This window comes from Branchiostoma lanceolatum, chromosome 3 (assembly GCF_035083965.1).
Source record: "Branchiostoma lanceolatum isolate klBraLanc5 chromosome 3, klBraLanc5.hap2, whole genome shotgun sequence".
NCBI lineage: Eukaryota > Metazoa > Chordata > Leptocardii > Amphioxiformes > Branchiostomatidae > Branchiostoma > Branchiostoma lanceolatum.
Window position 1 is genome coordinate 27660395 of NC_089724.1, and position 22820 is coordinate 27683214.

Genomic DNA, 22820 nt, shown 5'->3' on the forward strand with positions numbered 1-22820 from the left:
CCACAGGGCAGAAGGAAGAAGGGAAGGCCTAGAGACAGCTGGAGCATGGAGGAGGAGATGAAGAGCAGCAGCAGCAGCTGGCAGTACCTAAGATAAGTAAGAAAGAAGGCCCAAAGACGAGTCCAGTGGAGTAGCCTTATCGGTGGCCTATGCCCTGGCAGGCTAAGTAAAAGTAAGTACGGTCTTTCAGCGATCACCGTTTAGTAGAAAGATATTTAAGGAGCCCGAAGGAGACTACTAAACACTGTACGCTCTATAGCCGCGCCTTGAAGGCGGTGAGCTTGCCGTTGTCTCGCACGGCCGAGTCGCCTTTTCCGGCGAAAGGCGGCAGCTGGCTGAGGAAGCTGTCTATGATCTCCACGTACTCGATGGGGTACTTGCGCAGATGCTGCACGTGGGGTGAGTCGTCCCAGCATTTAAAGTACACCTGGACGGAAACAGGACACTTCAGGTCAGAAAGGTACATTGTTATAAAGTATATATATATTAAAATTATGCACGCGTTAACAAAAAGTTTAAAGTACGGATTGCATGATGATATATACTAGGGGATACATAAGCTCAATGTAAGGCTGACTGAATTCAAAGCAGATCTTGCGGTTGCAAAATCGTTGCTGCCGGCCACTACTATGTCAATGTAAAGATTTTGCAACCAGAAGAGATCTACTTGACGATTAGGCTGACTACACACTGCATGTTATATCCAAAGGTTGTTGATTGTTTGGATAAAGCATTCAGCTAGTTAATGTACGCTGCCTTATATCATCTACATTTATATCCTATATGTTTTGTCCTGCATATACATACAGCAAAGTTGGCTCCATGCGTTGCGCCAGTGGCCTCATTTTGCAAAACATTTGTTTCAATAAACTATAGGTCGACAGCAATTGAATAAGTTTCAGAACTCACCGAACGACCTCCTTTTTTGATCATCTTTTTTGCTATTTCTCCACTCACGGCGGCTGAACCTACGGTGCATGAATACAGAAAGTTAAACTCAAACAACCCAACGTTTTACACTGGATCACTAGACTTTGATCATGGATTCTACTTTATCATATTTAGTATAAACTCTCTATATATAGCTACGTTTGATCCACACTCGAATACCTAATAAAACAGCGTTTCAATAATGAAACCACACACATCACAATGCATAGCAAATATCGCTTCTATGCTTTTATTATTCCACAATATCAAGTAACTATCAAATTGAACGCATGTGATTAAATGAGCTGCATGATATGAAAAATAAGACTATACATTCGAAAAAAAGGTAACCATAGGATTGCGTTTCCGTTTTCCAGCTACCAGTCAGGCCAAATCAAGTACGTTTTATGGATGACATCAGCACGCTCATTAATTTTCATCAGATTTCCAAAAAAAATTATCCTCCGGAGATTGTAACCTCGTAAGGTAGCCATTACTGTTGTTCGATAGTTCTATAGTTGTAAAAGTGCTATCAATGTGGTACCCTTGAGTGTAGTTGCCAACTAGTCTACCACTAGCTTGTGTCACTTTGTGCACTTACTAAATACGGGAATAAACGACTTGTTGGCCGCGATACCATGTTTTGTCACTTCAAATCTTGTTACAAAGTTTATGGTGTTTTTTTTTCTAATTCAGCGATCTTGCTTTTTTAACCATCTTTTTCCGCTCCCTCACATACGATTTGAAGTCTACAGAGAACACTATCCATAAAATTTACTTGCTGTGGCTTTAGATTTACACTTCCTTCATAATTCAGTTTTCAACAACTTTGCACTCACCGAACTCGTCCAGCTTTGAGTAGAGAAACAGCACCGGCGATGGGACTGGGTTGTGGTGGAAGAGCTCGTATGCTCGGATGTAGTTGCTGGTTACCTGAGGTGATTGGAGACGGTTGTAACTGAACTTCAATATCTAAACTCTTAAACATGGTATTTATCTCACATATCAGACTGTGCTCAGCAATGTGCGGAAATCATCCGACACCTAGAATCTGCGCTGTGATCAAGAAGGCCGAAAATACGTCGATTTGAGCTGTCAGACTCAATGGGCGACATATCTTTCTGTTGTGTTCCGCCGGCTTCATAGAGGTTCATCTGTTCAAGAGTGGTAGAAATACATTTTTGAACGGTATAATTCTTTACCGGTCTGTACAAGGCTGCCATGATTTATATAATGCTTGTTAAAGTAAATGGCTGACAAAACACTGACTATACGGGCAATCAATAGATGGAAACACAACCATTTACTCTCACTACTAGTCCTCTGACATCGACGCAGTTAACTTAGTACATCTGATAGGGAGTTATGCTACGTTTGCCTTTTACAGACGCTCGTCTGTTTGTGGTAAACATCCGATTTTTTTTAAACAAGCAGTAAAAGTTGTTACCGGTTTGTAGAAGGCTGCCCTGTACGTCTTGATCATAGTTCGCAAGATGGCGCGGAGTAGCGGGCTCTTGAATAAAACAGTAGACAAGCCGTCGGGAATTTCATTGAGGTCTGCAATGCTAGTAAATAGAAATAGAGTATAGTCTAGTACTCCAAGATTATTGGTCAGTGACATATATACTAGGCTATACACATACGTACACCAAATCGGTGGGGTCGTGTGATGTAACTTTTTTTTTGCCTAGAACCCAGCAGTCTCGAATCCTCTGACGCCACCAATCTTGTGCCCTTGGGAAAAAGGCACTAAACACGACTTTCCCCACTCCCCCACCGAAGTGTAAAAATGGATATATTATGAGTGGGTCATCATACCAACAATAGCTACCTGTGTGCCACGTGTATTGCAGTATTGTAATTCTGATAAACTAAAGTCCAGGTCGCATCAATCCGCTCTTTTTTTCCGAAATAAACTTAGTATTCTTTTGAAGACTACATCATGACGTCCTAACCTAAATCTTCCCCTCATCAACATAATATTATATTCTTTTTAGAGTTTTGGTTTAAAACTTGGTTTTATAGTCCTTTCTTTAGTCACTGACGAAAGATAGCGGATGCTGTCCAAAACGTCTGACGGTTTCAAAACTTTTTTCAGTTGCTTGAGTATCTTTTTCTTAGCGTAAACAACTGGGTACTTTTAACCATGATTCTACGTTTTCAGTTCGGCCGGCGAGTAATCCTTTGACAGGTCGTATGAAAAAGTTTCATTTGAATCACTCTTTCTGCAATCACAGATAAGCTGTCGTGCACTATAAATGCACAAGAAACGTCACAAGAGTGCATATACATATGTACAACTCACCTGTCAAAAATCTGACCCACGATGCGGTCTTTCATATCGCCCTCCCCTGACGAGGTTCCCAAGGATTTCAGTAACGTCTCACTGCGGCAAAAAAATGAAATGGCTCAAAGTGGTCAGTATTTGAATCAAAAGGACAACGGGGAAAAAAAACCTCCAGACAAACAGTGTAAAGAAACATCCTCAGGTTCCTTGACTGCCTTTTGAAGTCAGCAAAGCTAGAGTAATATAATATATACGATACTCGCAAGTGGGATTAAAAGATCATTCCTGTAGCTACGGTCTGCTTCTAAACAAGGTCATGTTTAGATGTCGACTTAATTAAGTTAACATCAAAAACATTTGCTAAGAATCCCCTTATCAACACACCGACCTTTGCTGCTCGACACACCGACGTTTGCTGCGCAATATACTAGTTTGCGGGACTACACCCTTCGGTTTATAATGGATGGTCCTTAAATAAGGTCAATAAGGTCTGGTATGCAAAAGGTACCTTCTGCGCAGGTCCTATGTGGTAGTATCTCCCCTGTATAGCTCTCTATGGCCGATATAACCGCCATTCGGAGTAAGACACGCGGCTTGACAGCAGCTGCTTGTATTACACTAGACGACAAGTCGCATCTAATCTTTGAGCAAATAACTATAAGTTATAGTATAAGAGAGCAATCCCACGACCACAAAGAACTACCCAAATAAAGGAGTGCCCAACAATTTGTGTTGATATCAAGACCCACCTGTATAAGTACCCTCCGATGCAGAACGCGTGAACTAACAACGGTCTTCGGCCATTCTGCGGCTGGTGAAGAAAATCAACAACCTGCAGCAATGGGTAGATCAGAAAAAGTTTAACTTTCGTTCTTTCTCAAACTCATCTTATGACATCGACATATATAACGTTTATCAATAAGAAAATACATACAGTAATTGTTTTCGATAAAGCCAAATGAAAAAAGACGAGTTGTTGAGTTTGTTATCACATTTTGTCCCTTTTCATAAAATACGTTATTATACACTTGTACGTTACTCAAGTAGCTTGATAACATTTGGAAACGGTCAACGATCTTTCCTAATTTCATGCAGTTGCTTGGGTGACTGCTCGTTTAAAATACTTTATTAAGTTTACATATATTCAGCCCTGCCGATAAACTACAGGTAAAGGAAATGGACCCCAGAGATTTCAAAGATTACAAACCTTTTCGGCAATGACTTGTGACCCAGTTTTTGGCAACAAGAGCTGGGGCAGTCGGATTGTGATAGTCATGACGTCACACCCACGTTCAAGATAGATTTTCTCAAACTTCTGCATGTGTCTTCTCTGAGCTGACATCCAAGCGAAGATGAGCACGAGGGGTTTCTTCGTCGTGCTGTCATTTCTATTTGCGTTCTGTCGCGTTCGCAGTTCCAGGTTGTTGGAGACCCGTATGAGTGTAGTTTCTGATGAACAAAAACGGACCAGCGACAGACGAGGCACCTGTAGGGGTTTAGACGTGTACAAATCATTCCAAATAAGTCACTCAATTTTGATTTCACTTTTTTACATTTTGAAACCATTGATACTCACGCTCACATTATAACTAGTTTGGAAATATGCTATGTGTAAATTATATCGTATCGTTTGAAAGACGTTCATACATACTCACTACCATATATTTCGGAACCGGTCAGCAACAGCCCCGGATAGCTGGAGTTTGGGTTATACAGACTAATGGCTAACTAACCTAGTCGTTGGAAGTTGTTTTGTACTGCCGTTGACTATCTTTTGATTGCTTTTTTTCTGTCTTTTCGATTTCGGTGACATTTCATAGTCAATGTAAACGCTACCCATATTCTCTGTTCGTCACAGTTCAGTTCCACAGTAAAGCACTCAAAGCATTTAAAGTGCCTACTTAACCTAGCCTTGGTGCCATCCTATTTCTACCAGGGTTCCTAGCGAGTGTAGGGGCCCCGGTAGAAATAGGTTGGCACCTAGGGTATACTTAACCCTCATCCGACCGATACATTGTTTTGACTAATCGGGGTCCATATACGGAACCCATTCTTTTTTCATTCGCCCCTCCCCCCTCATAACTTCTGAACGGTATGATGTATAATTCCCAAATTTGTAGAGCAAATTAAACCAAATAGTATGTATTGTTCATTTTAAGGTATACCATGACATATAACGTAAATGGTGACTACGTTGACGTCAAAATGACGCCATGGGATCCGCCATCTTGGATCGGCCATTTTGAAATTTTCAAAAATACTTTTTTTCCACTTATGACCCCCCAAAAAAACTAAAAATAGACTTTCAGAAACCAGTTGCCATGGCAATGCGAAAAACGATGAACTTTAACTATTATCATAATATTGTTGCCAACTAAATTTTAGGAAAAGTCACTAAGTTTCGTAGTCCTAGCATATGTCGTTCGGCTGTTATACGATGTCAAAGTTGGCGCGGGCACTTTTAGCCCCCACCCCCAGTCCGGATAGGGTTAAATTAAGAATTTGTTTAGTCAACCATTTTGTTTCTGGCGTAAGGAAAAACCCGTGTTGTATGATCTGGTAGGGATAGGTAAGCACGTGAGATCCTGGGATGAACTCACCCAAGATCGTAACGCTTTCCAACTACCACGTTTCGAGGTGTCAACACGAAAGGGATAGTCGGCAACTACTAGAGTTTTAGCATGCTCCCATCCTGCATCTTGTTTACGTAGCGCTTTGTGTGATGAGTCTTGAGAGGTCACTGGGCTAAGGTACAAAGTGCAAAGTACAGGGGAATATCTTCTCCATTGTTTTCCACCGTTATCGGTATATCGTTTAATCAGGTGAATAAGATACGAAATCCTCCCACCCTACCAGAACATGTCACTAGCGTGTTATTGATGGCTTTAGACAAACCATTGATTATGATGCACATCTGTACCTATATTTACACCATATCATAGAAGCGAGAAGAACTTAAATTCATGTAATTATTTGACTAGTGCTAGCTTATCATTGTATATATGTATTTATAAACTGTGACGTTTCTAACTTCAGGAACTGGCTACCGAGCACAAGAGGGGACATATCTGACCGTAACACCAGAAACAAACTGAAACTCAACACACCACTCTGCCCCACCAACAGGCTCAAAAACTCTCCAATTCCGTACCTTGTAACCCTGCTGAACAAGTGACTGTTGTATCGAACAACACAATCCTGTCTCCAATGTCTACAATATAGGTTGTCCTTGCATCTGATTGCACCTTGATTTCAGTGTTGTATTTTCTAAAATGTACTAGAGTTTTTAAATCGTACCCTAAAATATGGATATAACGCTATTGGTTTTAATTTGACCTGACATACCCAGTTCAGACTTTCCAGTCTGCCATGTAGTATTATCAATAAAGTTAAAAAGACGACGTACCTTGTTTAGTGCTTCTCTGGTCAGAGGGAGGGCTCTAAGTAGCATTGTGTGGAAGGAATGTAGAGTCGCAGAATGAGTTCGGGTTCCTCGGTTGGATGATTGTTTCGTACCGCGGCTGTCTCCTGACACAAGTGTCACTTGGGAGTAATTGATGGGTATAAAGGTCCTTCCTGACGCTGCCCGGCAGTACAAAGTACCTATAGCTAAATGGGTCATATTCAAAACATGGATATCTCTGAGGAAGAGCAATAACCCCCCTCACATCAAAACAGTATGCCCATTCTTTTTAAATGGGAAATGAAAAACAGAGTTACCACTGCCTGTAGACCTATAGCTACCTCTTGAATACCATAGATAGCTTTTATTGATAAGTTTTGATGACTTTTGTAAACAAGAAACTGAGTTTGTTATAATATTTTATGCATGTGTGAGGTACGTTTTAGTTTCTTAGTTTGAGTTTTCTTTTGTCATTTGGTTACACTGTTTTATGTTGCGAATATGTAATTTACTTTAAATAGTGGAGTAAACGGGGAAAAAAAAGAAAAAAAGATACCCTTATCTAGCACACAATGCCGGTATAATGCACTGTAAATATGTTACTATAATGAATAAAAAGACTCTTTTTACACAACCAAGGGATTTATTCAACCGACGTTTTATTCAAGTCTTTCTATTCTGTGACTTACCAACCTGATGAAACTATTCACGGATGTTACTATAATGTAAATTATTTTTATGGACAAAACCAGCATCTTTATTTGATATGTGGTTTAATCTTAAACCATCCTGCCAGTTTTTGTACAGGAAAAAAATAGTCTTTGGTGCAAACATTGTAGCAAGTGTATATTATATATTATGCTTGTAAGATACCAACATACCTTTCTGTAACATTGATATATATGTATTGTGAATAAAGATTAAAGAAATGTTAAAATACTTTTTTGTTGTTGAAATGTTCGCGGTTGTTTTCATTTCGCGTTTTCACGCTGATCTTTCCGCCCCGAATTCACGACACCCCCTCTCTCTCCACTCTGCCCACGAACTAAAGCATGCACTGATACACGGTTTAAATTCCGTTTTACCTTTGACTAGAAGGCTATGTTTTCGGATCTGTCTGTCAGTCTGTCTCTCTTAAACAGATTTAACTTGTACAGTATTACAGCCCAAGAAGCATTTTGTAACCTCACTTCGTAAACCCCTGAAATGTGCGTTGTAGGGCTGATTATGCAGACTGGGATCCGTGGCAGTTGTAATCATATGAGAAGGAGATCCTATGGAAATGAAACTTCGTGGAAGCCAATAGATAGCATACTATTAGGAGAGTGTTAGCAGACAAGCTACTTAATCCTTCTCTTCTTTACTGTCACCCCAGAGCGGGGTTGTAAAGATTAACAGGATTCAAAAGGAATCAAGAGTATAATATATGCACCAATAGTTGTAATAGCAGGCTATAATTGTTGAATATTTTGTCCCATGACATTGTAAATGCTTCCAACAAGTGTCTTATGTACAGTACTATACTATTGTTTGTTTTGTTTGTTTGTTTGTTTGTTTGTTTGTTTGGACCTTTGTTTATTCATGATAAGCTCAAATCGGCACGCAGGCCGCTTTTCATTGAGGTCATGGGGGGAGAGGTAAGGGTCAGATACAATATAACAGAGATACAGACGTATGCGATGTGTGGTAGGAAGATGGCATTATACAGGGTACAGAGTGCTGAGGTTGAGATGAAAGGGTTTACGTGTTTCATCAAGACAGTAACTTTAACCGTAGGTACTAGTTATCCAACAGCGTACCTGGTGCAGCGTATTTTCTCGAAAGTTATTTCAGTCACTAATGTACGGTAATAGTATCCACTCAAGGCAGGGAGCTAAAGATTGGCGACTGATGGTCCACTTCTGTTGTTGTTCAACCACGAACTTAAAACACTGTGAAAAGATCCATATCACTCCTACGGTGAAGTTTAATTTTATCCCCTCGAACATAAATGAACTTACAGTACCATGGATGCTTATACTGTGACAACATTCTCATCATTATCATACTTAAGCTGGTTGGTCTAAGGCGTACCAGATTAAATTTCATGGATAATCACACATAGCAAATTGAGTGTGGATAGCATGGTGCTTTATTAAAGATGTTATGACAAGTTATATCATCTTACATGCGCTGACAAATCCGCTTATCAATACGTTACTATTATGACACAGTTTGGCAGATACTTCTTACTTTCATTGCTAGGAAATTTCAAATTCTTTGGGATTCTAATTTTGAGATTTTCAGTAAGATAAGTGCACACGATGTAGTCATCTTAAATTAAGAATGAAAGTGCGACAACACAATATAGATGTCATATAGAGAAATAGGGACATATTTCCTAAACGTCAATAATGATGATTATGAACTCCGAATGTAAATTGTAGATTTAATACATGTCCTCAAAGATTCGATGTCTGTACATGACCACACGTAATAGGTACAGTTATTGGTAGTGTGTAAGTAAATGCATATCGTGCGGAGTGCATAAACACCTCACCCGAACTCTTCCGAACTCACCCGAACTCAACCGAGTCTAATATGCAGTGTACATCATTCAATGACTTCATGTGATGCTCTGGATATATTTTCTATGCGCATAATATGCAATTATGAATTAAAAATATGTAGCAAGTCTTAAGTATTTACACTTTTTTTCATGTTACCCCTCTCGTTGCAAGATGAGAAGGAATGTCCTTGAAACTTGAACCTTGAACGAGGACATCTGTGATGTCATCTCGGGAGACAATGAGTCATTCTGCCCCACTCAGTCCGGTCTTAATCTTCCATTAGCGATCTCAGCTCTGTTGTTGAAATGTCACTGAGCCCAGCATCCCTTTTAGATTGCCAATGAGGGTTGTGCGTCTCCTGTCCCTTTTCCTCCTTCCCTCAGTTGGCTCCCAGAGGATAAGCTGGCTGGCTGTCAGCTCGGTATGCCGGACGCAGTGTCCAGCCAGTGCCATCCTTCGGTACCTTATCTTCAGGGAGAGTTTAGGAAAATCGCCGTAGAGTGCGGAGTTTGTTATACGGTCCTCCCAGTGCTGAAGTGCTGAAGGAATGTCTGTTTACTATATTGGAATCTGATTGTTAGGGTTCACTAAGGTCCGTGTCGCCAATACCTTTTTAATTTTTTTCTTAATTCGACAAAACAGATGACAGGACAATAAGACGTTGGATAATGTTTTGGTCATAGATTATAGCATAGCATAATTTTATCGCAATTTTCAGCCTCAAATCACAAGCACATGTTTGTTATCTTGGAAATCAACTGAAAAACGTGCAAAAATGGTGAATCGTTAAGACTGGCTGAAACTTTTTATTCATAATTGCATAGACAATGTATCCAGAGGGTCAGATAACGTCCTTGCCTCGTGTACACTGCATATTAGACTTGAACGAGTTCGGTTGAGTTCGGATGAGTTCGGGTGAGGTGTTTAGGCATACCCCATATCTTGTATTTCTGTATTGTCGACGTAAACTGTTGTGCAATCCTGCTGACGTTAATACAGCACATGTAGTCATCTGTCCGGCTTGAAAAAGAGTGTAATGCGCGGTATTTTGACAAGCAAAACAACAGAATCATCTCGGAATGATCATCAACTTACGAAAATGGCATTTCTCTATGTTGCGTGAGGAATGGAAGCAATTCGAATTCAAATGCACGTAACGATAGAAAGGTAAAAAATAACAGACATGTGTATCTGTGTTGCACGTCAGTCTGTGGAAATGTTTCAGAAAGGGTAGATCTCTTCATTGCACAGTCCATTGCAGACGACTGAATATCATGCTTTGATCATGATATCATAATCAATCTTAAATGAAACACTGCACTGTTCTTAGAAGGGATTATATATATATATATTAGAGATGGGGAAGATTTGTCTGATAATATTAGTTATATGAGTTCATTAGGCATACTCGGGAACGTATAATTTAACAGCAAACCCATTGTTTAAGCTTACATTAAATATGCTGTTAAGAAATCATACTTTCTCCTTGATAGTGACCATACTTTTTTTTTAAATCTCGAGCAAAAATATACAAATTTGATACTTAGATCGCTTCAAAACACCATCAAGGTCTTCGTGCAGAGCATTTCCACTGACCGCCATCGGTGCATCCGATGCCGGTAGAGATTCTGCAGATACTCTATGGCTATGGCACCTTCTATATTGATATGAACGTATTTTGAATTAATATTAGATTAATATCATGGGAATGACTCGCAGTCTCCATTATACTTCTTGGTTGGCTTAAAAAATAGTCAAATAGGGTGGATGATTTGCCAAAGAGGTCAGAGGCAAGCTTGACCGTCCATGGCCGGCTAGCTCCTCAAAAAAATCATCTACCGTATTTGGACAATTTATCTAGCTCCATTGCAGGCCTGTTAGCTAGTCTTTTAAGCTTATAGTGTGCTGTTCTCTCATTGTATATCGTTTCTGATTGTCACCGGTTTCTTACAGATGGCAGTAAGTTTTTTGATTTTCCTCTGAAGCTCCGACTGAGTGCAGGCTGGGCGACTGATGCACAATTAGAACTGATATACAACCAGAAAACTTCACATAATGAGCCAAACAAAAAGAGCCCAGCCAAGAAGCCTGCTATAGAAGCTGATATCTGCTGGCCCCCTTGAAGAGCCAGTGAAATGAAATTTCCTCATTCTTCTATGTAATTTTCAAATCGCGCTACTATTGTTTCAAACGCGAACTTAAGACCACCGCAAACACGTCATTTTCTCCCTACCGCGAAAAAAAACCCAACTTAAATGCATTTACAGTGCTGTGTTCTTTGGTGGAAAAAATTAGCAACGGATCGTGTGGTCACAGAAAAGACCCCCTGCCATCAGCTAGTGTGGCTAGGAGTCCTATCTGTGACGTCACGAACCATTGCTAATTTTTCCCCCAAAAAAACAAAGAACACACGAAAGAAAATATTGATTTAAATATTACATGCTGATGTTTTTAGAAAAGACCAAATGTTCACGTGAATAATGGTGTAAGAGGAAATATCATTTCACTGGCACTTTAAAAGAGCCTGGTAGCTCTATTGCCGCGCGGTGAAGGCGGTGAGCTTGCCGTTGTCCCGCACGGCCGAGTCCTCCCTCCCGGCGAAGGGCGGCAGGTGGCTGAGGAAGCTGTCCATGATCTCCACGTACTCGATGGGGTGCTTGTACATGTGCTGCACGTGGGGAGAGTCGTCCCAGCATTTATAGTACACCTGGACAGAAACAGGACACTTCATTTCAGAAAGATACGATGTAACAATGTGGATACAGTATCACTTAAGACATGAGCATGATAGGAATACGTCGCCAGGCTTGCTGTTCCACCCTCCTTTATCAGCGCTAAAATCCGTTCGCAAACCCTCCCGGTCTCAGCCCTGATCTTTTGAACGGAGGTTTTGGCTTCTGGGGACGTCACTTACAGTTGCTCATAAACAATTAATGAGCTAACCTTATTTAACACAAACAGTCGTAAGTTGCTCATGAATAATCAAGTAGCGATGGAAGACTTAAGCTGATTGGCTGACAGCTTCCCAGCGTCCTTTGCGGCTTTGCTAGCAAACCCTCTGATTGGCTGAAAGCTGTTTGGTGGTGACGTCGAAAGAAGCGTGTTCAGGGGCTTTGAAGGGCAGGGCCGCTATGGGAGGTAACGAACATTTCGCGGGTCTGCTGGGAAGACGGCTGTTCCTTGTCACAACCAAAGGCTGTTGTTTTCAGGAGAAATGTTAAAGCTAATTGCTAAACATTTGTCCCGAGTCAAAACAACCTTAGTTACCTCGTATTATATGCGTTGCTGACCTTTAAATATCCTCTAAGATTTAGTCTACACATGTGTATAGCAAAGTAGTTTCAATCAGTTGCGCTAATGGCCTTATTTTTGCACAGCTATACAGTAAAATATTTGTTTCGGGCCTGTGGTTCTACAGCAGTAGAAAGATGTCTAAACTCACCGGAGGACCATCTTCTTTTACATTCGTCCTTGCTGCTCCTTCAATAGAGGCCACTGTACCTGAGGTATGTAAAGACAGGACGTTACAAAAGAGAAGAGTTTATGTAAACAGATGGATTAGGAATTTTCATTGTCGATACTCTTTTATCATACTCAGGAAACTTTACATTTGTCTTTTTTGATCCAAACCTGCATAAAACTCAGTTTCAAAAATCATCATGGAACCCTAGTGCATTTTCGTCGTTATCATTTCACGTGACCATGTGTTTGATGTGAGATTGTTTTAAAGAATCGAAGAAGATTAAGAACTTTATTGCAAGACAATTGTACACGGTACAATGTATGCAAACAACTATCAAACATATGCATAGTACAAAATTGAGGTACAGAATAAAACTTAACATCCTGATTATTTAATAAGTAATAAGGATGTTAAGCTTTATCCTGTACCCCTATAAAAAAAGGCTAGCTTAAGATCGAGCGCGGGCTAATCATTAGTTTCGGTATTTCTTCTAATGACAAAGCAGCTTTTCAATATATTTTTGTATTGTGGGGATTGTTGCATCTAAAGATATATTCAAATATGTATGTAGCATTGAGACTCGTAAAATCTATTGTGCTTGATTTGAGAAATGTGATTAACTGAAATGAAGAAGGCGGTACGTTCCAAAGGACGGTATCCGCACGGTTGAGAGTACCAAGTAAATGATTTACTCTGTCTTCCAGTCTTTTTAAAAGGTCTCATTCATGAGTCTTTTCGCCCCTTAGGCTTACATGTTATAAAACGCGTTTTACATTGGCGCGTTCGTAATTAAGCTATAGGAAATGCTCCGAGTCATCCATTTCCTGTTGAGCACATTTACCCTAGATCATGTGAAAAAATTGCCAACTACCAGTTGGCATACAATTCCTTTTTATGGCAATTGCAAACTGCACTTAGCTACACCCCAAAAAAGGCACTTTCCAGCTGTAGGCGCATGACCGCATCACCGACCGCATCGGGCTGTGGACGTCCAACCTCGCGCGCGGCTGCCGAACTTTACCTGCTAATTTCTTCAGTTACAAACAAGCTTTCATCAGTTTGACGCTTGATATCAGTTGGGCTGGCTAAAAGGAATTTCACCCACCGATATAAACACACGTTCATGCAGCCGTTCATTTTTTGGGGTACGGACTCGGAGTAATAAAGGAATGAGACCTTAGCAACTTGGTACTTACCGACTGGGTCCACCTTTGAGTAGAGGAATAGCGCAGGCGATCGGACAGGGTTGAAGTGAAAGATCTCAGACGCCCGGATGTAGTTGACAGTTACCTGAAGTGATCAAAACAAGCCGGTCATTGAACTTCAATTTTTGGCCTACATATCATTGACGATAGACCGGGACGGTCGACAAATTGTAACATCAACCCCTCACTGTAATCAACTGACACAAACACAGTTATCTCATTACATCGGATAGGGAGCAATACTGCCTTTTTTTCTACTTTTACAGACGCTATCTGTGGTAAAATGTCCAGCATCAGGGTGAAGTGGCAGAAGTTAGGGTGGCAGAAGTTACGATGATTACCGAGTAGTTTTGAGGCTTATTGGAGTCAGATGTGACGTCATTTTATACGTCCAGTGCAAAGGGTAGGGTAGGGTGGCAAGCAGAAGTTAGAAAACGTTATCATAACTTCTGCCACTAGTCTGGGCAGGGTGGCAGGTGGCAGAAGTTGGCAGATGTTAGCAGAAGTTAGGTGACGTTGTCCTAACTTCTGCTACTAGCCTGGGTAGGGTACCGGATGGCAGAAGTTTGGTGACGTCATCCTAAGTTCTGCAATAATTGAAAATTCATTTTTCAATCAAACAGTATAAGTTTTTAGTACCTGTTTATACAAGGCTGCCATGTAGGTCTTGATCATAGTTCGCAAGGTGGCGCGCAGTAGCGGGCTCTTAAACATAGCAGCAGGCAATCCGTCGGGAATTCCGATGAAGTCTACAGGGCTAGAAAACAGAAAAATACACTAGGATCAGTGGTAATGCCACGTGGATTGTTGTTCTGTGATTGTAGAGTGAAGAATGCTTTACACATACGTTCATCTACTCTACGTCAATCTAATCTTTTTTAAACCGCAACGGAGTCGAAATAAACAACTGTGCACTTTTGAAATGTTTTTGACCTGGGGGAGGGCCTAGGAAATTTTCTTTGACCCGACCCTCCGACGAAAGGCTCTCCCCCCTATAAATTTCGTAGTCCCTAACCAATCTATGACATTGCCCTTCCAGTTTGGTATTCTTTTATCCGTCGTATATTGAAAAAAAAAAAATTTATTTGAATCACGTTTTCTGCAAATCACAGATACATGTTAGCTGTCATAAAGCCCCCGTCACAAGTAATAAATTCAGCTCGGCTGACGTGTTGGCGAGCTTCTTATATGCATTTTCGGCCGACATCCTGTCGATTACGCGGGCTTCGGGCGATTTTTAGAAATAAAAGTTGATCCAAATACTGTCCCTTTACCAGGTTAGTCGATACTGACTTCGTCTATGTCCAAGAGATGGTACCACCTCATGGGGGAATTTTTAGTGTTCGACGGACGTCACCCGAGATTTTCATTGGAAAATACAGTCGACGCTCGGGCGATTTTGAAATTCGGCGAGCTTCGGGCGATTTACAAAGTCGGCCGACGCTCGCATGAGTTGTGACGCCGGCTTTACTACCAGTTCACAAGAAACATGATCATAAAGGTTCCTGTACATGTACAACTCACCTGTCAAATATCTGGCCCATGATGCGGTCCTTCATACTGCCCGCCTCTGAGGAGGTGTCTAAGGATTTCAGTAACGTCTCACTGTGGCAAAAAAATGGCACAAAGAGGTTAGTACATGTAGTTAGTTCAGATGAACAACGCCAACGGAAAAACGTTTCCAAGCAGATAATGCATGGTATGCGAGGAAACATCGTGAGTTTATTTGACTGTCTTTTGATGTCAACAGAGCAATATGACAATCGCAAAACATGGTTACGAACTCTCTCCTCAGATCTGCTTGTAAACAATGTCATGTAAGACATAATCATGTCGTAAGTTTGCTCATGAACCCCTTGTCAACTGTGGCAATCTACGCGAAAAGCAGTGCGGAGGAATATTGCGATGTAGGAATAATCCCACAACCACAAAGAACTATCCAAAGGCACCAGAGTGCCTAACACTATTATTATCACTATAAAACTTCTGTACGTTTGGGATCGCATTGTGATGCTGTTCCCTGTGACTGCATATATGTATTATACTAAATGCTTTGCGTTTGGGAACTCATCTATATCTATAAGCAGCGACACCTGTGCTACAATGCAATTTGAACCAGTCAGAATGTCCTTGAAGAAGGTGACGGATATTCGGTTGAATAAATCTCTTGGTTGTGTAAAAAGAGTCTTTTTATTCAGCAACTTGCCAACCTGATGGAACTACTCACGGAGGGGAGCAGCATTATAATCATTTAACAGTTTGTGTTGATATCATGACTCACCTGTATAAGTACCCTCCCACGGAGAAAGCATGAACTAACAACGGTCTTCGCGCGTTCTGCGGCTGGTGAACAAAATCAACAACCTGCAGCAATGGGCAAAGCAGAAACAGTTAGTTCATTCTCAAATTTACAGTATAACGTTTATCAATAATAAAATACATTCAGTGATACCATTACTAGTCTCAGTGTGAATTTGTATGATGTGACATATTTTGTGTCTCTGAATTTGTCACATTTTTGTCTTGTTATACAGAAGACTAAGTGTGTTTCCACATATTCAGCCTCGCCAATGAACTAGACGAAATAGACGTTTTGTTTGCGTTACGCTTCTATACGTTTGGGACTGCATAGTTATGTCATCCCCTGTGATTGTACTTATGTAAATACTTTGCGTTTGGGAATGCATCTCATTAATATGTATAAGCAGCAACACCAGTGCTGCATTGCTATGTGAACAAGTGAAAATTGCCATGAAGAAGGTGACAGATGGTCACCGAAACGTCGGTGGAATAAATCTCTTGGTTGAGTAAAAAAAGTCTTTCTTATTTTTGGACGTAATAGAGATTCATAAATGGCGGCAGGTCGAAGATTACGAACCTTTTCGGCGATGACTTGCGCTCCAGTTTTTGGCAACATGAGTTGTAGCGGTTTAATGTTGATGGTCATGACGTCACAACCACGAGCAAGATAAATGTTCTCAAACTTCTGCAGGTGTCTTCTCTGTGGTAACATCCAAGCGAAGATGAGCACCAGGGGTTTCGTCGACGTGCAGTCATTTTCGGTTGCGTTGTGTCGCGTTCGCAGTTCCAGGTTGCTGGAGACCCGAATGAGTGTAGTTTCTGTTGAGCAGAAACGTACCAGCGACAGGCGAGGCACCTGTAGGGGTTTATACATGTACACGTTATTCTAAGTAACTGACTTAGTCTTGGTCCCTTTTTTAAGAGCCTTCCCAACATATGTTAGGCACAGCACATGGAGTCTGCATGTGCTTCCCAACATATATTGGGAGCCGCAGGACAAGGGTTAACGCTTGCAATCATTCAACAATGCTCCCTTACGGGGTAATTTATTTTATTCAATCATATAAACTTTATTTATAGATTACCATTAAGCCGCACTTCCGCACTGCATCATGGCCACAAACCTTGTCTTCCAGGTAGGGGAGGGGGGCAGTGCTGTCTGGTGTGCGACCGCTGTAACGCGTCAGGTTGGTGACTTGATGTTATCATTCACTTTTTGTGAAAACGTAACGATAAAATCTGTCAATTTCGTTATTTTGACATCAGTCGCCATTTGCACCATTCGTCTTCAGTGGTCACCTTTAAGTTTTACCTTCAGTTTGAAAACTCATTTTCTATATCTCAGAACAAACTTATTAGATAAACATATGGCTATGTATTGTGTGTGCATACGTTTGCGTTTGTATTTGCTTGGCCGTGTGTGTTTGTATGTGTTTGTGTTTGTGTGTGCATTTAGATACATAAAGTTTAATTTTAAATCAGATATATTGATGTGTGACCTCAAGTTCACTGCACCACAAAGAGGGAGACCACCACCGGGGCTTCTTGATCTGTGCCATCTTGTTACCAGGGTGCGTGCACTGTTGTGCACAACTTGTTAATTAAGACTAAGGACTTTATATATAAAGGGACACTATGAAGGGACACTATATAAAGTCTTTGATAACACCAAGGAGGTTCTATGAAAAAAGCCATTTCGGTGGCAAAGAGGAGGAGAGGGGGCAGACTAGCTCCATTTAATGCTTCGGTCCCATTTCTAATCCGGGGCCCGGCGGGGCAGCTTGTGGGAACGAAAAATATGATAGAAAAGACAACAAAAGACACAAGACGAAGAAGAATTTCTCCTAACCATTTATTGTGTATTTTCGTGATATGCATTTTATATTTTTTTTCACAAGCCGGGCCCCGCTTTGCAAATGGGACTGTAGCATAAGCATGCACCAGATGAAGTGTGCATGGCCTGACTAATATCCCATCCATTCTGACATTCCTACAGTGGTGTTGACCTGACTTCCTGGAGCTGGAGGGTCCTTAGCAACATCTCAGCTGTTACCATGGAGACGTCACAGGGCAAGGTTGCAAATGTCATCACCATGGCAACTGTTACTTAGCAACAGTGGATTCACAGTGGCGTATTGGCAACTATTGAGGGCTTCCACCAAGGAGGTCTTTTATGTCTTTATCTCAAGGACTTTATGCTAATCGCAAAGCACATATATTATCAAGCTTAACATCTATTATTATATAGTTTACTGGTAGTCCACCGGTTCACATACTAGATTTTCAAACAAGATGCACTGCTAGAAATATGTTCCAAGTGCTCCAAAAAACATGCATGAAACGCTGAGACTGAACTGGATTCATACAATGTTTGCTTTAACCTTTGTTTATTCATGAGAACTGCCAATCGGCCTACAGGCCGCTTTTTATCGAGGTCATGAGGGAAGAGGTTAAAGGGTCAGACAAAATATATCTTTTAAGTAATACATTTATCAACATATATGATCACATATTCATGGTACAGAACACATACATCTGCTATAGGAGAGTTATCTGTGTGACTTGTGTTAGCTATGAATAGAGATTGGTCACGATACCTTCTGGAGCTAGATACATGTAGAGGCTAGATACTTAAGGCAACAGTTGTTGTTTTTTTCCTTTATAGGTTATATTTCGAACCGCTTAAATTTATGGGCAGCATAGACCACGACTCTCAAAGTCCATCTTTTGAATGGATGCTGACAATGTTAAAAAACTACTGAGAGCATACGGTGTAACTAGACAGTGACAAATGGAGAAACCGCAAGGCTGGCGGCACGCCAGACACTGTTGTAGGTAGGGCGATTCCATTTACCAATGGGATAGGAAATTTACTGCTATTGCATGTACAGAAGTGGTAAATGCTGGGAATTCCACCTAGGTAGAATTTACCATCACCATGCAATAATCATGCAAACGAGGACATGGTTTCCATTGTGGATGATGACATGATTTAATTATGACACTCGATGAATGTATGAGGTCGTTGAGTTCGTAAATAGTCCCTCTTTCACCTATTATTCGTTTTCCACTTTGGTAAGGAGGCACTTTAAATATTCAACGACGCCATACATTCACCAATTATCAAAATTAATCTCATATCATCATCCACAATGGAAACAATGTACCGTCCCCCACTTTGTATAAGCTCTTTTTTTTGCCATTCTTCTGAAGAAGACTCAGGTAATAGAACATACCAAGATAATGTCCTTGGATATACGAACATATAAGCCCTAGTATAGGGGTGTATACGTAGTCGAGCTAAGATCGTAACGCTATTCCCGACTGCCTCGTTTCGTGTTGTCAACAGGAAAGGGACGGTTGGTAAAAATTACGAGCCTCCCACCCTGCATCTGCTTGGAGATAAGACCCTGTTTGTGTGCGTAGCGCGTTGTGTGAAGCGTCCCGGTGGCTAGCAGGAAAAGTAGGTCACTGGGCCAAGGTGCAATGTACAAAGTACAGGGGGAGGGGGGATTTGAGACATTGTATCCCTAACTGACCTAACGTTACGATAATAATAACAATTTTATTGCACAGCCATTGTACAAGGTATGAAGTATGGCATCTACCGGTACACCATACGTAAATTTGCTATTCAAGTCCACAGAGATGAATCCCGGCATATCTAGGATCATAGCCTTTTGTATAGTAAATTAAGTTTCAAAATATCTGGGACATAAAAAAGAAAAAAAATATATATTCTTTTTTAGCTCTGGACAAAATAGACAAACCCTATGGCCGATAGGAATCTTTTTAAATCTCCCGGTATTTAAACTAATTTGTGACAGCCAATTCTGAGTTTTGTGACTGCCAAGGCTCTTTATATAGTATTCTTGTCCGGTGCGATATATCCAGTCTGCAAGAAACAGAATCAAAACGGCACATCGTAGTATGAATATGGAAAAAAGGGCAATATTCTTCCTTCCTTCGAGGCCTTGCTAGAGGCCAGATTGAAAAGCACGCAATGCAGTATGTATATATGTGTGGTTGATATGTGTACATGTATACACGTATGTTCTATTCTCCAAGCAGAGGTGGGTGGGGAAGATTGTGACCTTTTTATCATAGAGTGGTTGGAAGAGCGGACAAAAAATAGGGCATGCGATAAAAAGGTCACAATCTTCCCCATCAACCTCTGCTTGGAGAGTATGTATATTTCAAGCTTGTGCGAGACCGGGGATTTGACAAAGCTCGATTCGTGCGCAACAATTCTCACGTTATTTTTACACACGACCGCAGCGTTCAGATGGGCTAGCCGTGACGTCAGCCTCGCCAGCTGGCGCTGACATGGCGTGACGTGATAAACAGTACAAACAACTCATTTCATGCTCTGTGGGTAAAGAATAATAGCAGAAAGGCTGTCTCGAGTCCCAGGGCAAAGCCACGTATGTCACAAGCGTGGCGCACAGGCGAATGTATTCTCCGCATGATTGTGTTCGGGCTTTATCGCTTTCCGGCATATTTTGACTCAGTTTAAAATTGGGGAGGGGAGGGTCGCCTCCATTGTTGTTTTTGCTGAAATGACGTGTTGTTTGCTGAACGGTACGGTTTTCTGATTTCTGCAAATAAACAGCCTGTCAACGGAGGCTATAGACACCGAAGAAATCACCCTGATCGTTACTATCGGTTGTAACAGTAACAGCTATCATCTCGGAAAAAGGCTGATCTTGGATCGGCCATTTTTCTTCCTTGGCTCTGAGTCAGGTTGAATATGCAAGAGACAACAGACGGCATTCTCTCTGGCGACATGATTTGTCTACATGTACACAGAGAAAGCGTACAGACCGAAATAACTAGGATAACACGGTGCCCGCAGGCAGTACGATTTCATGTCATGCACTGGGCGAACGTTAATAATCTATGATGCAATATCTCGTGTTGAGATCACAGGTGTGTACGGATGGCGCTTCCTAAAAGCAGTTCGTTTTGAAAAACACGTTAATGAATACCCAAATAAGAGAGAGATAAAAGACAACGTACCTTGAGTGCTTCTCTGGTCAGAGGGAGGGCGCGACCAAGCAGCATTTTGCAGAGGCGGATGATGTAGAGTCACGGACCGACACTTCCGGGTGACACCTCGGTGGATGACCGTTTCTCACCGTGGCAGGATTTTCGCGCAACGCCTACAGTTCTCTCGGGACACGCGTGCTGCTTGGGAGTAAATGTTGGGGATTAGGGTGCTTCGTTACCATGCCGTGCAGTACAAAGTACCACCGGGACTAGTACTATCACAACATTCACATCGCGAGTAAACTAAAGCTGATTTGTCTGGGGCGTACCACTTGAACATTAGAGGGGTGTTTGGCTTTTATTTCAACGGAGAAGGTACAGTGTACAAAGGTTGGGTAAAAAATATGACCCATCTGGGTATTGGCTTTCTGATTGGCGAACGAATTTCTTGTGTCCAAACGTTTTGATATTCGCTTCTTATATCCTATTGTATATAATATTTCATGTAAACCACACATTGCTATATGGCGATTACAAAACAAGTAGAGCGCTTTGTGGTCGACCTACTTTTTGTCAGGGTAAAAATTAATCTTCAAGTATATAGCAATCACTCGTAATCCTTATTCGTATTCAAATCATACAGAAGTACAAAATGATATTCCAGTATGATGACCGTGTCAGTTCCTACACCTGAGTGAGGAGAAATGACATGGTAGCCTTCGCGTGGATTTGTTTAGGGTATATACTTATTGGAAGAGGTTATTATTTTGGTTTCTACATTCAGCACAAAAACTTCACGCCTAGTTAAAAATATAAAAAAAATCTCAATATTTATTCTGAAAATCTCAAGAATTTGTGCTAAATTTTGAAATTTTATGAGTCAATATAATGCAGATACAGGGCAGTTCATGGATATATTGCTCGACCGAAATTGACTTTCCGAACTTTGTGTTGAGTTTAGTTTAGTTGCCCACCCAACATATCTATCCAACGGTTTCTATTTCTGAACTCCGGGCAAACATATGCATTAAACAACCTTTGTTTGCGTCCGGTGTATAATTAACAGAAGTCGTCCTGTAATTCATGCGGGTCTCTTCTTATCTTCTAAAAGTCGCCGTCATCAAATGTTGATTTTTTCCGAATATAAAAAAAAAACAAAAACAATTCGCTTATTTGGAAACGACGGCATTATCATCTAGTATAATATGTATAGTTCAGTATGTACGTACGAAAAATGAATCGTTTTGAATGGGACTTTTAAACTATATACCACTTCCTGGTTGTGTGACCCCTACTAAGTGGTGTTGTCCAGTATTCATCCAGATCCAGTACTGTATTGAGGTAACAAAATATTTGAGGTCTCATTCCTGTATTACTCCGCGTGCATATACTATACTACCAATTGCAAAGAATCCGGCCTAAAAAATAACCGGGCATAAAAAGCATGTGCGTAGGTGGATCATAAATTGCTTTTCATCGACCCCACCTAATATAGAATAACTTGAGATGAAAGTTTGTTTCTTGCTGCCAGGACGAGGTAGGAAAGTTTTGTCATGCGAGCGATAGGTCGGACGTGTATGCTTTTTGTCGGTGAGTGCTGCGGTCAGGTACTGGCAGCACAATAGGGCAGTTTGAAATGCGATGAATATTGTTGTATCGGTTATATTTGGGAGAATTTTTTTTTCATTGCATG

General features: G+C 41.0%; 2 protein-coding genes across 2 annotated transcripts; both read right to left on the bottom strand.

Moving 5' to 3' along the window:
- Positions 1 to 253: 253 nt before the first annotated feature.
- LOC136429505 (transmembrane protein 53-like) lies at positions 254 to 9622 on the bottom strand. Its single transcript, XM_066419337.1, has 8 exons — positions 9482 to 9622; positions 4425 to 4703; positions 3967 to 4049; positions 3236 to 3316; positions 2378 to 2495; positions 1770 to 1863; positions 910 to 968; positions 254 to 427 (listed from the first exon to the last, which is right to left on the bottom strand). The coding sequence occupies exons 1-8, from the start codon at positions 9620 to 9622 to the stop codon at positions 254 to 256; spliced, it is 1029 nt and encodes a 342-aa protein (XP_066275434.1).
- LOC136431273 (transmembrane protein 53-like) lies at positions 8729 to 21455 on the bottom strand. The gene is made up of 8 exons (XM_066422599.1): positions 21158 to 21455; positions 16716 to 16994; positions 16119 to 16201; positions 15362 to 15442; positions 14477 to 14594; positions 13829 to 13922; positions 12612 to 12670; positions 8729 to 11876 (listed from the first exon to the last, which is right to left on the bottom strand). The coding sequence occupies exons 1-8, from the start codon at positions 21200 to 21202 to the stop codon at positions 11703 to 11705; spliced, it is 933 nt and encodes a 310-aa protein (XP_066278696.1). The 5' UTR covers positions 21203 to 21455; the 3' UTR covers positions 8729 to 11702.
- Positions 21456 to 22820: the final 1365 nt, after the last annotated feature.

What these genes read in the sequence shown, in the direction of transcription:
- LOC136429505 (XM_066419337.1), bottom strand. Translation starts at nt 9,622, where the DNA reads ATGGCACTGGCTGGACACTGCGTCCGGCATACCGAGCTGACAGCCAGC. An exon ending in GTGGGTCAGATTTTTGACAG is followed by an intron (nt 2,496 to 3,235) that starts GTGAGTTGTACA and finishes TCTATTTACTAG; the next exon opens with CATTGCAGACCTCAATGAAA. An exon ending in TCAAAAAAGGAGGTCGTTCG is followed by an intron (nt 428 to 909) that starts GTGAGTTCTGAA and finishes GTTTCCGTCCAG; the next exon opens with GTGTACTTTAAATGCTGGGA.
- LOC136431273 (XM_066422599.1), bottom strand. Translation starts at nt 21,202, where the DNA reads ATGCTGCTTGGTCGCGCCCTCCCTCTGACCAGAGAAGCACTCAAG. An exon ending in GTGGGAGGGTACTTATACAG is followed by an intron (nt 15,443 to 16,118) that starts GTGAGTCATGAT and finishes TTTTTGCCACAG; the next exon opens with TGAGACGTTACTGAAATCCT. An exon ending in ATGGGCCAGATATTTGACAG is followed by an intron (nt 14,595 to 15,361) that starts GTGAGTTGTACA and finishes TCTGTTTTCTAG; the next exon opens with CCCTGTAGACTTCATCGGAA.